The sequence below is a fragment of the Nannospalax galili genome, unplaced genomic scaffold, assembly GCF_000622305.1.
Source record: "Nannospalax galili isolate Female #2095 unplaced genomic scaffold, S.galili_v1.0 scaffold381, whole genome shotgun sequence".
NCBI lineage: Eukaryota > Metazoa > Chordata > Mammalia > Rodentia > Spalacidae > Nannospalax > Nannospalax galili.
The window spans coordinates 1,866,305-1,880,979 of record NW_008347312.1 but is presented as its reverse complement, the minus strand read 5'-3'; the positions used below and the strand labels follow the sequence as shown (position 1 = coordinate 1,880,979).

Genomic DNA, 14,675 nt, shown 5'->3' with positions numbered 1-14,675 from the left:
TTTTGAGAATCCCTGACTTACTGTCCCCGTATCTCAAAGATGCTAGGAATTTGAAAACACTGAGAAATATGCTTTTTTTTTTTTCACTGCAAGTTAAAATTCTAAAATGGGGACTGGAAAATGGCTCAGTGGTTAAGAACAGTGACTGCTCTTGTTGAGGACCCATGTTCGAATCCCAGCACCCACATGGTGGCTAACAACCATCCCTACTCTATTTCCAAGGGATCCAACACTTTCTTCTGTCCTCCATGGGCATTGCGCTATCCATGTTCGAATCCCAGCACCCACATGGTGGCTAACAACCATCCCTACTCTAGTTCCAAGGGATCCAACACTTTCTTCTGTCCTCCATGGGCATTGCGCTACGCAAGACAGGGGTGCACTTACATACATGTAGGCAATACACTCAATGACAACATCCAACATTTTGTCATGATAAAAGTCCCGAAGAATCTAGGAATACTCATGACATATTTCAACATAATAAAGGCCATATACACAAGCTCACAGCCAATATTATGATAAATGGAAAAATACTCAAAGTGTTTCCAATAAAATCAGGAACAAGACAATGATGTCCATTCTCCATTTTTATTATTCAGCATAATGCTTGAGATTTTAGCTAGAGCAATAAGACAAGACAAAAGAGAATACAAATTGGAAAGGAAGAAGTCAACGTAACCTTGTTTGCAGATGATATGATTAACGAGTGTACTTATATACATGAGGGCATAACATTCATACACAGAAAATAAAAATAAATAAATAATACAAAATCTCTGACAATCCATGAACATGCTTTGCCTTTCCAATCTATTTGTAGCTTCTTTAATTTCTTTCAGAAATGTTTTGTAGTTTGCTGTGTATGATATTTTTCAACTCTTTGATTAACCCTCTTCCTATCCATTTTGTTATTTTGGCTGCTAAATGGAGAAGAATCCAAAGTGTTTCCAATAAAATCAGGAACAAGACAATGATGTCCATTCTCCATTTTTATTATTCAGCATAATGCTTGAGGTTTTAGCTAGAGCAATAAGACAAGACAAAAGACAATACAAATTGGAAAGGAAGAAGTCAACGTAATCTTGTTTGCAGATGATATGATCATATACATAAAAGACCCAAAAGTTTCCATTAGAAAAACTCCTAGAGCTGATTAATACATTTATCAAAGTAGCAGGATACAAAATTAACACACAAAATTCAATAGCCTCCCTAATACCAACACCAAACATGCTGAGAAAGAAACCAGGGAAATTATCCCATTCATGATAGCCTCAAATAAATAAGATATCTTGGAACAAATCTAGTCAAGGAAGTGAACAATTTATATAATAATAAATTGTAAAATTTAAAATATTGAATAAATTGAAAAAGATACTAGACTATGGAAAGACTACCATGCTCATGGATCAATAGGATTAATACAATGTAATGTCCATCCTCCCAAAAAGCAATCTGCATATTCAACACAATCTTCATTAAAATTCCCACACAATTCCTCACAGAAATTGAAAAATAATCTCAAATTTTATATGGCAACACAAAAACTCAGAATATCCAAAACAATCCTGAATAATTTTTTTAATGCTGTAGGCATTACCATTCCTGAGCTCAAATTTTACTACAGAGCTATAGTAATAAAAATAGCATGGTCCTGGCATAAGAAGAGACAAACTGATAAATGACACAGAATTGAGGACTCAGAATTAAGTCCACACAGTTACAGCCATCTGATTTTTGACAAAGGAACCAAAAATACACATTGGAAAAAAGACAGCATGTTCAACAAATGGTGCTGGTCAAACTGGATAGATACACGTAGAAGAGTAGAACTGGATTCCTGTATCTCACCCTGCACAAATAGCTCCAGATGAATCAAGGACCTCGACCTAAGACCCGATACTCTGAAGCTGATAGGAGAACATAGAGAATACACTGGAACTTAGAGACACAGGAAGGGATTTTCTGAAGAGGACCCTGATAGCACAGGCATTAAGACTAACAAGTGACAAATGGGACCTTATGAAACTAAAAATCTTCTATAGAGCAAAGACCATCATTCAAGTGAAGAGGTGATATTAGTGAATACAAATGGAACTGATATTTTAAATATATTAAACATTTATCTTATAACTTGTAAAACATACAGGTAATAGAAAGAAAATAAGTGATTTAGGAAAAAGAGAAGAAGAAAAAAATGAAATAAATCCAGAAAAGGAGATGCGTTCACAGAAAGACTCATTTTGATTGTCCTATAGAGGGCCAAGTTACCACTAAGCTTCCCAGAGTACATGTTAACTGTGAAATTTCACTTTATATTAGTCTCATTTCTTCTGATAAAAAGTCAGTCGAAGCATGTTGACTGAGTGAGTCTTCGGGGATATGAAATTGGATCCAGATTGTAATTTGCTATGATGTTGAGTTCTTTGTTGTTGCATTTTTTTTCTTTTTTGGAGGAAAAAGGAGATGATTACCATAGTGGTTGTAACAACCCGTAGGTGAAAGATAGCCGGATCTTCAGCACCATCCCATGATGAAGGCTAGGAGAAAAGCTCCTAATTGGGGCTATAAAGTCATATGTATAAGGCCATGTCAGTCTGTACAATGTCCCAGTTAATTCATAATCACCTTTATCAGTCAACTCTGTGATTTATATTTGGTCACACTTCCTACTTAAAAAAAACAACAACAACAACACTTAGCAGCAATATGCTTCATGGGAGATTGCGTGTCTGATGTAAACATAGGGGTGGTAGAATCATGGCCTGAAGAACTGCAGACCTTCTGCCCCATTCCACAAATGTTCAGCAAGTATTAGATGGCTTGAATTTTCACTTAAGGCAATCTTGTAATTAGGTGACGTCGAGAATTGGCTATTGTCCTCAATATGATGCCTTGCTGGAATACATGACTGGTCGGGAAATAATGATCATGTATGTGAGAATATGGGGTGTCTCTGAGCATCAGATTCAGTCCTATGTGAACGTGCATCTGAACTCTCTGGAACTGGAAACTCATGCTAACAATCTCATCAGTACCTATAGGTGACTCATTATGTTGTGACTTCTTAACTACTGTTGTTATTGATGGTCATAATGTCGAAGTATCCTTGTATTCCTGGTATTTGACACAAGTGCCCACAGCTGCACCTAAATTTCTCTGTCACACAGTTACCTAACTGGGAAACCACCTGTGCTGGATAGCTTTGGTGTCAACTTGACACACCTGGGTTGAGGGAGCCTCAGTTGGGGAATTGCCTCTATTGGACTGGCCTGTGGCCATGTCTGAGGGCCATCTTTTTGGTGAGTGATGTGGGAAGGCCCAGCCCACTGTGGGTGGTGCCACCCCTGGGCAGGTGGGCCTGTGTTACATAAGAAAACAGGCTGAGCAGGGGCCAGGGGAGCAAGCCAGTAAGCAGCATTCCTCCATGGTCTGTGCTCCAGCTCCTGCTTCCAGGTTCCTGCCCTGAGTTCCTGCCTTGGGCTCCCTGATGAACTGCCACCTGGGAGATGTAAGCTGAATAAACCCTTTCCTCCCCAAGTTGGTATTGGTCAGAGTATTTTGTCATAGCAATGAACAACAAACTAGGACACCACCTGTTTTTGTTCATTCTGGCACTGTGATAAAATACTCTACAGCAGCTTAGGGGTAGAAATGATTTATTTGGCTTACACTGCCAGGTTATAGTCCATTACTGAGAAGAGCCAGGGCAGGAACTCAAGACAGGACCTGCTTGCTATTCCATGTATCACGTCCTCTAGCTAGGGAATTCATTCATAGCCAATGAAGTACAGCAGGAATCTTGAAGAAAGCTGCCCGCTAGCTGGCCTGTTCACAGGCTCATGCTTAGCTGGCTTTCTTATACAGCCCAGGACCACCTGCCTAGAGATGGTGCCATCCACAGTGGGCTTGGCCTTCTTACATCAATTAATAAGACAATGCCTCACAGACATTTTCACAAAACAGCTTGATAAAGACAGTTACTCAATGAAGACTCCTTTTCCAGGTGATTCTAGGCTATGTCTAGTAGACAGTTAAATCTAACTAGGACATGATCTAATGCCCTGTTAGGTTTCCAATGCCAGTAACAGTTCCACAACTTCCCTCTTCAGAAATAAAAGTGAATAACCTTTTCTCTTTGAACTGTGGCCCCTGAAACTTCAAGAGGGGTTGTTTTCTTCTTCCTACTGTTCCTATGATTGCCTTCCACCAAAGAGAAATGTATGCCTTCAAAGTAGGGTGAGGCTTATGTACAAGAGTAATAACAGCACCCGAAGAACAAGTAAATAAATGGAGCCAAAATCAAACACATGAAAGTTACCCCCCTGCTTTATATATGTGCCTGGACCTACTGGCTTCTTAAAGCCATACTGAATCAGCATTGGGGATGTCTATGCTTGGGGTTTGTTGACACTCTCAGTACGATGAATATTTGTACTAGGTCTTTCCTATGAATAACTGATATGTATAGCCTCCTCTTCTTCCACTTTCTTCCCTCTTCTTTGGCCGTGAAGTAGAGGAAACAAACGCAGACTGAGCACTGCTATTGCCACAATGGGAAAGCCCTCAGTCGTCTTCCTGGATGAACCATCAACTGGCATGGACCCAGGAGCTGGACGCCTCCTCTGGGACACAGTGATAAAGACATGTGAAAGTGGAAAAGCTATTGTGGGGGGTTCGAGCCTGTGACCTCTGTGCAAGGATGACTGGGGATGAGTAAGCAGGCCGTTCGCCAGCCCCTGCCGTCCCCAGCACCAGGAACAATCAGACACAACGGGGAGTCTAGTCAAGCAGGGACTCATTTATTGCAGCAGGGCAGGGTGCTTATAATTACCCCACCACTCATAGTTCTCCAATCAGCTTAAAGGTCAGTGCATGCATGCAGGCAGGAGCCCATGAAAACTTATGGAGGCATCCAATCCGATGATCTTCAAAACAAGTCAGGCTGTGCCCCAGTAACTTCCTCTTAGCGCCATCTTGGCAAGGCGAGGCCTTTAGGTCCCCACAAGCTATCATTATAACCTCTCACAGGTGTGGCACATTGGAAGGCTTCCTTAAGGGTTGTCAAGTCTTCTGATAGCTACACAGGTCAATTATTTAGGGTCAGAAATATTGAACAGTAGGCTTGATTGAGAATATGAGTTTCTTATTAGGAATTAAAAGTCCTATTAACCCTAATGAATGGAATGGCCAAGAATCCTCAATGTATTTTTTAAACCAAGAGTAGGAAGAGAACAGGAAGTTAGAGATACAGTCCATTTGAGGATTGTGTGTTCTGTTACTTATCCTTTAAAAATATACACTTCTCAAGGGCTGGGGAGATAGCTTGCTGTGAAAGCATGAGGACCTGAGCTTGATTCCCAGAACCCACATAAAAAAGCTGAGTGTAGTGGTGCATGCTTGTCATTCCAGCGATGGGCAGAGATAGACAGAATCCTGGCAGTCACTGACCAGCCTAATCTAAATCAGTGAGTCCCCCAGGTCATAGTGAGAGACCCTGTATCCTAAAAACAAGGTGGGTGGCTCTTAAGGAATACCTGAGGTTGACCTCTGGCCTCCACATGCACATATGTGTATGTGCACTACACACACACTCCATAATACATTTCCCAGTTATGAACTTGATGATCAGCAAATGCTACTTCTGGTTAAAAATGAGTCACAAGATCCTGGAAAAGACTGAATACACAATGTCCTTCAAAGAGCTTTGTAATTTGATGTTATCCTGCCTCCTTGTTTTCCTAACATGGAAGAATGTGAATCCCTCTGTACCAGGCTAGCCATCACGGTGAAGGGGAAGTTTGTGTGCCTGGGCAGCCCTCAGTACCTCAAGAACAAGTTTAGTAATATTTATATTCTGAAGGCCAAGGTTAAAACCGAGGAAACATTAAAGGATTTTAAATTTTTCATCACAAAGACATTTCCAGGTAAATTAAGTTGCTCCAACTTTGTTAGAGATGTGTTAAGTTATATGTGCTCTTCTCACTACCCACATGATCTCTGTCCTTGATACTGGTTTCCTTGTGGTTTTATTTATTTATTTATTTATTTTATGCGTATGCGTGTATTGCCTGCATGTAGGTAAGTGCACCTGTGTCGTGCGATGCCCATGGAGGTCAGAAGAGGCTGCCAGATCCCCTGGGACTGGAGTTACAGACAGTTGTTAGCTGCCATGTGGGTGCTGGGATTTGAACCAGGGTCTTCTGGCAAGAACAACCAGTGTTCTTAACCGCTGAGCCCCTCCTTGTGGTTTTTTTAAAGATATGATTCATTTATTTGTATTTCTTTTTTCTTTTTATATTTTATTCATATTTTAATAATCAATGGTAGAGTGGACATGGAGAATAGATGTATGTATGGGAAAATAATCTCTTCAGCATTGGTCATAGTGATTATGATGTTCCTATGAAAATGCAGACAGATGTATCCATAAAAAAGTAAATACATGCTTATACACTCATTAAGGAAACATTATATGCATATTTGTGTCTGGTGTGTGTGTGTGTGTGTGCGTGCACGTGCATGCACACACATATACGTGTGCAGGTGTATACCACCTGTGTGCGCACAGAGGTCAGAGGTTGATGTTGAGAGTCTTCCTCTATCACCCTCCAATTTACTTTTGGAGGCATGCTTTCTCACAGAAGTTGAACTTGCTGTTTAGGCTGGACTGGCTGGTCAGCAAGCTCTAGTAATCTGCCAGTCTCTGCCCCTAGCACCAGGGTTATAGGTGTATGCCACCATACCCATCTCTTTGTATGGATGCTTGGGATCCAGCACCTTTCACAGAGCCATCTCCTCAGCCTTAATTAAGCAAATATTTTTGAGTATGCATGTAGCAGAATCTATTTAATGTGGTGTCATGTCTAAATAATCACAAAGATAAATTGTGATCAGAAAACCTTATTTACTGTGAACTATCCTAGCAACTTGCTCTACTTAAAGGAGGGGCACTAAACACTGAATGTGAGCCCAAGCACTTCAGTAGGAATGAGGGTTGAGATGTAGTTTCAAGTACAAGATGGTTGTTCCCCAGTCCTTCTTAATATTATTATTGAGCAAATAAATATGACAAAATATTTTAAATGAACTGACATGAAATTTATTCATTTTAATATTTTAAAAGAAGGAACCAGGAACATCCACTCTATTTTATGTAATAGCATATTGCCCCCAAAATAGCCAATCAAGATCTTTAAACTGAAATTAAATTCAAAAGAAATAAATACTATAAGCAAAAGGTGGCCAGAATGCTCTGAAAAGAACACAAAAATTAGAATATTTAAGGTAAATTGGTCAACATAATTTCGAGGAAAGTTAAATAATCATGCAATTTTTTTCAGAAAACTGGGCCCAGGATATGGTTTGGTTGAGGAAGTGCTTGCCAGGCAAGAATGAGGACCTGAGTTTAGATCCCTGGCACCCTCATAACAAGCCAGACATGGGAACACACCCCTGTAATCCCACTGAAGGGGAGATGAAGACAGGAGGATTCTTTGCTGCACAGCCAGCTTAACTGACTCCATCTCCAGTTTCAGAGAAAGACTACTAAAAAAAGTTAGAAATTGAGGAAGAAACCTGAAATTGATCTGTAGCCTGCACACGCACACACACACACACACACACACACACACACACACCAGAAGCACCCACACATACATGTGCATACACACACCAAAAAAATAGAAAGGCTGGAGAAATGGTTCATTCGCTAAAGAGCTTGCTGAAAAAGTGTAAGAACCAAAGTGCAAATCCCTAAAACCCGTGTAAATGCCAGGTGGGGTTGGCAGCCTGCCTGTTTTTCCAGCCTTGGAAAGAGGAGGCAGGGAATCCCCAGAGCAGGCTGGCTAGTGAAATTAGTCACATCGAGAGACCCTGCCTCCATGAATGAGATGAAAGAGCAACGGAAGATGAGGGCGCCAACCCAAGGCCTCCACATGCAAGCACAAAGGTCTGTCCACACACAGACAACTCATGAAAATGGGGGAGAAAACAATGAAAAGACACAAATACATTTCTGCATTGTGGGACACTATATGTCTGAAAGTCACTTCTGACGAAACTAAATAAATTCATAAAAGTAAAACAAAAAATCTTTAATGCAATAGCTAGCTCAGAGACAAAACTTGATAAATTATTTCACAACAAGATAGGACAAAGGAGAGAAAAAAAGTTAAGAGTGAAGTGAAACAGGAGAGTGGGCAGTGAGAAAATAGAAAACCTGGAAGCCAGTGCCAGAGGCAGCCCTGGGGTCATGGCTGATGCTCTCTATACACTGTCCAGGGCTGGGAAGCTCATAAGGCAGGACCCCCAAAGTGGGCAAAAGTAGGTGGCCAGCCGTACCTCACAACTGAAGCTGAGACTGTTCCTCTCTGGAGGAAGGCATCTATCTTCAAGGTTAGAGTGGAGGCAGAACCATAAAAAGGACGTTCCAGAAAGTACTAGACTAGGGTTGTTACTGAGAACCCGTATTATTTAGGAGACTCCAAGGAAGGAAACGCCCAATTATAACTGTGAGAAAATTATTTATCCAAACCCACCTGTTACACAGGCAGCTTCTTCCAAAAAAAATTTTAATTATCTCATTTAAACACACGTACTGAGGTTTGTAACTGTACCCCACAGAAAAGCTGCATAAGTAAAGAACAAAACCTAGCACACAATGAAAGCTCGGCCAATAAACAATGCCACAAAAGAGCTAGTCTGATGTGAGCTTAGCAAACCACAAATGAATGTGATAGTATGAACTAGTCCTGCATCACAGTTCCAAAGGGCTAAGAAATTAGATGAGCAGCCAACAGAATGTTCAAAACAGCCACAAGATGTAAACTTTTTTTTTTGAGATAGGGTTTCATGTACCCCAACCGGCCTCGAAATCACTTCAACACCTCACTTTCCAAAAATGGTTAGCTTATCCACAGAAAGTCAGTATAGAAGCGACAGACTAACTATACTTTAGACCAAACTGGCAGAACAGATATATGCTACGTTCCATCAGCACAAGCAGACTAAAACCTCTTAGCAAGTTCATTTGTAAGGCCACAGAACAAGCATTAACAAATTTAAGAAGCCAGAAATTACATCAAGAATTTTTTTCTAGGGCTAGAGAGATGGCTCAGCGGTTAAGAACACTGGTTGTTCTTGCAGAAGACCCGGGTTTGAATCCCAGCACCCACATGGCAGCTAACAACTGTCCGTAACTCCAGTCCCAGGGGATCCGACATAAAAATTAAAAAAAGAATTTTTTCTAACCACATGTAAAGTAATAGCAATTGTAACAGGAGGAACTTTGGAAAATGTACCAATGCACAGAGATTAAACAACAGGCTCCTGAACAACAAATTAAAAAATTAAAAGGAAACACTTAAAATATATTGAATGCACAGAGATTAAACAACAGTTTCCTGAACAACAAATAAAGAAATTAGAAATTAAAAGGAAACACTTAAAATATCTTGAAACAAATAAAAATGAAAACAAAATATCAAAATTATGAAATGTAGCAAAAGTCATCCTGAAAGGTTTATAACAATAAACATTTACATCAAAAAGAAGAGGAGGGGAGTCAGGTGTAGTGACACATACCTTTAGTCTCAGCACTGGAGAGGCCAGCCTGGTCTACATAGTGAGTTCCAGGTCAGCTGAGGCTACAGGGAGAGCCTGCCTCAAAATAGCCAAAAAAAAAAAAAAAATCCAAAAAATGGCCTACGTCCCTGAACTCAGAAATGAAAAAGGAGACATGATTGACATGAGAGAAGGTAACAGATCCTAAGTGCGCTATGCCAACAAATTGGATAACCTCAAAGGGGTTAGCTCCAGGTACATATAGCTTGCCAGACTTAATCATGAAGAAATCGAAAAACTAAAGAAAGCAATAAGGTAAGGAGACTGGGTCAGTAACAATAGTCTTCTGTCAAGGAAAAGTCTTCTCACTTCACTATAGAATTCTACCAACTGCTTAAAAAATGAGTAGCAGTCCTTTCTCAAACTCTTTCCAAAAAATGCAACAAAGGGGATCCTTTCAAACCTGGAACCAAAACTAGATATGGACCCTAGTTCACAGTAAACTGCAGGTCCATGTCTGTACTGAGCATGGTGAAGAAAGCCTCAACAAAACCCAAGTCAACTGAATTCAAGAGCACATCAAAATGGTCGTTCACGCCAGGCAGGTGGCACATGCATTTGATCCCAGCACTTAGGAGGCAGAAGCAGGCAGATCTCTGTGAGTTCAAGGCCAGCCTGGTCTGCATAGAGAGATCCAAGGCCAGCCAGAGCTGCACTAGCTCTTTGTCTCATGTCTTTTTTGTTGTGAGCCTGAGCCTTTAATGGCTGGGCCAGCTCTCCAGGCCCAGACCCTGACTCAAAAAAAAAAAAAAATCATCATGATCAAATGGTTGCTCAACACATAGAAATCTGTAAATGTGATACCACATTAGCAGAATGAAGGACAAAAGTGTATCATCATTTTAATTTTTTTATATTTTTTTAAAGTTAGTCTTATCATTTCCAACCCCTTTCCCCTCTCAAGTTTATGACTTCTCCTTCTGTGATTATAATCGTTACTCTCACACACACATGCATATATATATATATGGCTAATCCTGGGTGTCAACTTGACTGGATCTGGGATTAACTGAAATGAAAGAGATCTTCTTGATTGAATCATCTGAAGCTGGAAGACACACCCTAAATGTGGGTGTTGCCTTCTGATGGCAGCCCGTATAAAAGGCTATGGCAGAGAAGAACGCCTGGATTCTTGCCACTTGCCTTCTCTCTTGCTGGTGAGTTTGTCTTGCTGCTGTAGACTGAAGACTAGCTGATCTTTTGGAATTCGTCAGACCTTCACTGCCAGATTGGGACTACTGAGACATCCAGCCTCAGTAGACTCAGTGGACTGAGCAACTACAGATTCTCAGCCTCTCCAGTGTGGTGCAGCCATTGTTGGACTACTTGGACTCTATACTGTGAGCTAAGCTGATAAATCTCTATACATATATATTCATTCTACTGGTTCTGTATCTTTGGAGAACCCTGACTAATACATATATACAGCCTACTGAGCCTACTGAGTGTTGGCTCTTATGTGCATGTGTTTAGGACTGACCGCTTGGAACTGTCATTTTAGTAGATACAGAAAAGCTTCAGACAAAAATCAACATTTTGTGATTTTTAAGCTTTTTCAGCAAATTAGATACAAAAGGAACTTGCCTCAACACTTAGAGTACTGCATCTCACAAGCCCATAGCTAACACCAAGCTCTACAATAAGAAACTGAAAGATTTTCTTCTTTTAGGAATCAGGAACAAGGTGGGAATGTAACTTAGTACAGCTATTCTGAAAAACAATATGGAAATTCCTCAAATAATTAAAAATAGCACTAACCTATGTCCTAGAAATCCTATTTGTATTTATATATCACAAACAAGTGAAATGAAATATGTCAGAGACATATGCAAGAAAGAAAAATTTAGGAGGTAATTATACAACATGATGACTATTGTTAATACATTATATTCTTGATAATCTCTAAAAGAATTAGTTGTTATAAACATAAAAGGATGAACATTTTAAATACTATATGTCTTATTAAGTCAACCTTGGCCTTCTAAATGCACACATACTTCTCAGCCACATTGTTATGACAACGTAAGTAAGTAACTGGATTACTGAAAACAAAAGAAAATGCCTTTGGTATCAGTAGGGGATATTACTTGTTTTTATGGAGTGTAGGAGGGAGAAGACTGCCCATGACACTGAAGGGGCAAGTGTTACTTGACCTAGATGGGATGGTTTTATCATTACTTGTTTTAAATAATTTGGTTTTTGTGCTTATATTTGAAATATGTCATAGTGACCACAATAACAAATGCATTACTAGTAATATTAACAAGATCCACAGATGATTTCAAGCATGGAACTTTCTTTAAAACATGTTAAATCTCATTTAAAGTTGCAATAATTTATAAATTTGCATATGTTAAGTATGAACACACTTGTTCAATGGGTCCCAGCCCCTTCCCACTAATCGTATCAGTGGATTCTTACTGTAAAAGAAACAAGAATGTAGTGGCCTGATTTGGGTGATTTGTGTCTATGATTTCTCCTTGCACAGTGGGAGGATATTAACACAATCATGAGAATAAGGAAAGCTTGTCCTTCCTCTTCCTCTTTCAAACCCAGGTAGCCTCAGGCCATACAACTAGGAGGTAAATCCTCCCTGTCCATACTCAAAACTATGTGCGGGAGGAAAGTCTGTGGTAACATTCAAATTTTTAAAACTCAAATTTTTCACATTGGGCATATGAGCTGACAGTTTACTGAGCTTAAAATCCTCAATAATTACTGTAAATCTCCTATAATAAGACTGTTTCATCAGGACTAAATCATTTGGAAATATTAACCATGTCATTTACATCAAAGAAAGTGTGTTTGGGGTCACATCCTGTTTGTGTTAACCTCAACTAGTCACCCTTCCACTATATATAACATTAATTAGATATGCCACGATTTTGACAGTTTTAAATGAAATCTCTATGATTAATCACCTGTCCTATTTTCCCGTCTTACGTGGTGACTTGAAGCAAGAGCATCAAGGGATCCTTAATTACTACATTCCCCGCAAGGACAACAGCTGGGGAAAGGTGGTGGAGGAACCACGCCCTTCTAACAGTACATGTTAAGAAAGCATTAATATTGGGAAGTGCTGGGGTTTCAGGGAGTGGAATGGGAGCTTTGTGGAGGCAGTAGAGCGTTTTAGGTTGTGTTCCAACACACCCAGAGTTGAACTGCTTTGATTTCCCTTAAATCCCATTGTTGGTCCACGTCCAGCAAAAGGACCCGGGGAAACACCTCCTCTGAGTTTCTCGATTACCTGTTTCTCCTGCTTTCTCATCGTGTCCTATGCCTCTGGTTCTTTAACTTTAATAAACTTGACAGGAATTTGGGAAGGGAAGAAAAGAGACTTAAGTGGGTTGGGGGCTGGAGAGAGATTGCAGTGGTAACTGCATGCTGCTTTTGTTGTTGAAGGTGTTTGGCATTTTGGAGAAAGCTAAGGAGCAATTCAACTTGGAAGACTATTCCATCAGTCAGATCACACTGGAACAAGTTTTCCCCGCCTTTGCTAACCTGGATAACACAGCAAATGACTATGCAAAAATGGTGCCTTGAGATTCAGTGGCAACTAATGACACTGATATGTTTTTTGGACTGTAACTGAGTACTTAGAGACGCTTCCTGTGTTTGTATATCTTCATGTAAATAGATTTGTGTACTAAATAGTTCCCTGAAGAAAAAAATGTCACTCTCACCGGAGATAGAGCTGAATGCCTTGTGCTTCCAACATGTCCAAATCTGAAAACATTTGTTAAAACTTGATTGCTCATCTAGAAATATGAAAGGGCAGCCTTTATCAAGGACCTACCTATTCCTGAATATTCTGAATACTCGAACAGAGTCATCCAAAAATAATGGTGACATCAGATGTGCCCTGGGGCAAAGCATTGGTTTTAGCAGCCAATGGTAGATGAAAGAACATAAGCCTGGAACAAATCAAATTTGCCATAAACATGCACACACACACACATGTGTATTCCACATACATACATAAACCCCAATGTATTCTGATATGTCTAATTTTAAATAAACATCATTGTCTGATACTATTATTTCCAAAACCCAAAATAATGGTCTTGAGCTTCAATCATTAAAGAAATGTTTGCACCAAGAATGTCTGAAGTATATAGACAGAAAAGACTTCTTTAAAAGTAATGTGCTTTCCTTTCTAGTTTTGCCTTCCCTTTAATAAAAAATAAGGAGAAATGAAGTAGAGTGATTTCTCCTGATCCTTGTCTAGGAAGATAGACTCTTCTTTAGATGTCTCTGTGAGACATGTTATCCTGTCTCTGCAGTTCATCAGCAGATGAGCAAGCAATTAGAATGGTTCTGGAAGATTTGCAAGATAGTCCAGGAAGCTGCTGTGCATCGTGGTGTGCTTCCTTCAAAGTTTTCTCGTTCTTAGTCAAGTATTTTCAAGTGATATCCAGGGCTGGTAAGATGGTTCAGTGAGTAAAGGCACTTGCTGCCAAGCCCGATGACCTGAGTTCAATTCCCAGGATCCCCATGGTGGAAGAGAGACCGACTCCCACACATTGCCCTCTGATACCACACTCCATACTCATGCTGTGTCATGCCACCTTCAAATAAATAAAGTGCTACAAAATTGTTTTAATTATATACAGAAGACACTAGTCTGTCCTTTTTAGATAAGGGTTTGATTTTATATTTATGAAGATCTGTGAACATGAACATTCTGAAAACATTTCCTCTAGCAACCTAGGCTATATGCACCTTAATATAAGTCAGCAGAAAGGTTTTAATTTCTACAGCAATATTCATTGCAGTCTCCTGTTTGCACAGTGAGGAGCCTTGCTTGTGGCTCAGACTGACAGTGACATATTTACACAATTGTGTACATTGGGCAATAAAATCATCTTCATTGTGGTCATCAGAAGGGAATAGAAGGTGCCAACAGCACAGCACTCTCATGGGATGTTACAGACAGAACAGCCCAGCACACAGCAGCAGAATATACATCCTTCTCAAGCCCAAACAGAACCATTTCTAGATTTCACCAACTCTCCAGTCATGAAATAAGCCTCAGTAGGGGTTAGGAG

At 40.0% G+C, this 14,675-nt stretch overlaps 1 protein-coding gene across 1 annotated transcript in view; it reads left to right on the top strand.

Annotated features, from left to right (window-relative positions):
- LOC103742790 (ATP-binding cassette sub-family A member 3-like) overlaps window positions 1-13,170 on the top strand; it is a 191,249-nt gene extending 178,079 nt beyond the window's left edge. The window contains 5 exon segments of the mRNA XM_008843893.1: window positions 2,860-3,047; window positions 4,518-4,685; window positions 5,746-5,933; window positions 12,574-12,644; window positions 13,030-13,170. Of these exon segments, the coding sequence (XP_008842115.1) occupies window positions 2,860-3,047; window positions 4,518-4,685; window positions 5,746-5,933; window positions 12,574-12,644; window positions 13,030-13,170 (756 nt within the window).
- The last annotated feature ends 1,505 nt before the right edge of the window (window positions 13,171-14,675 follow it).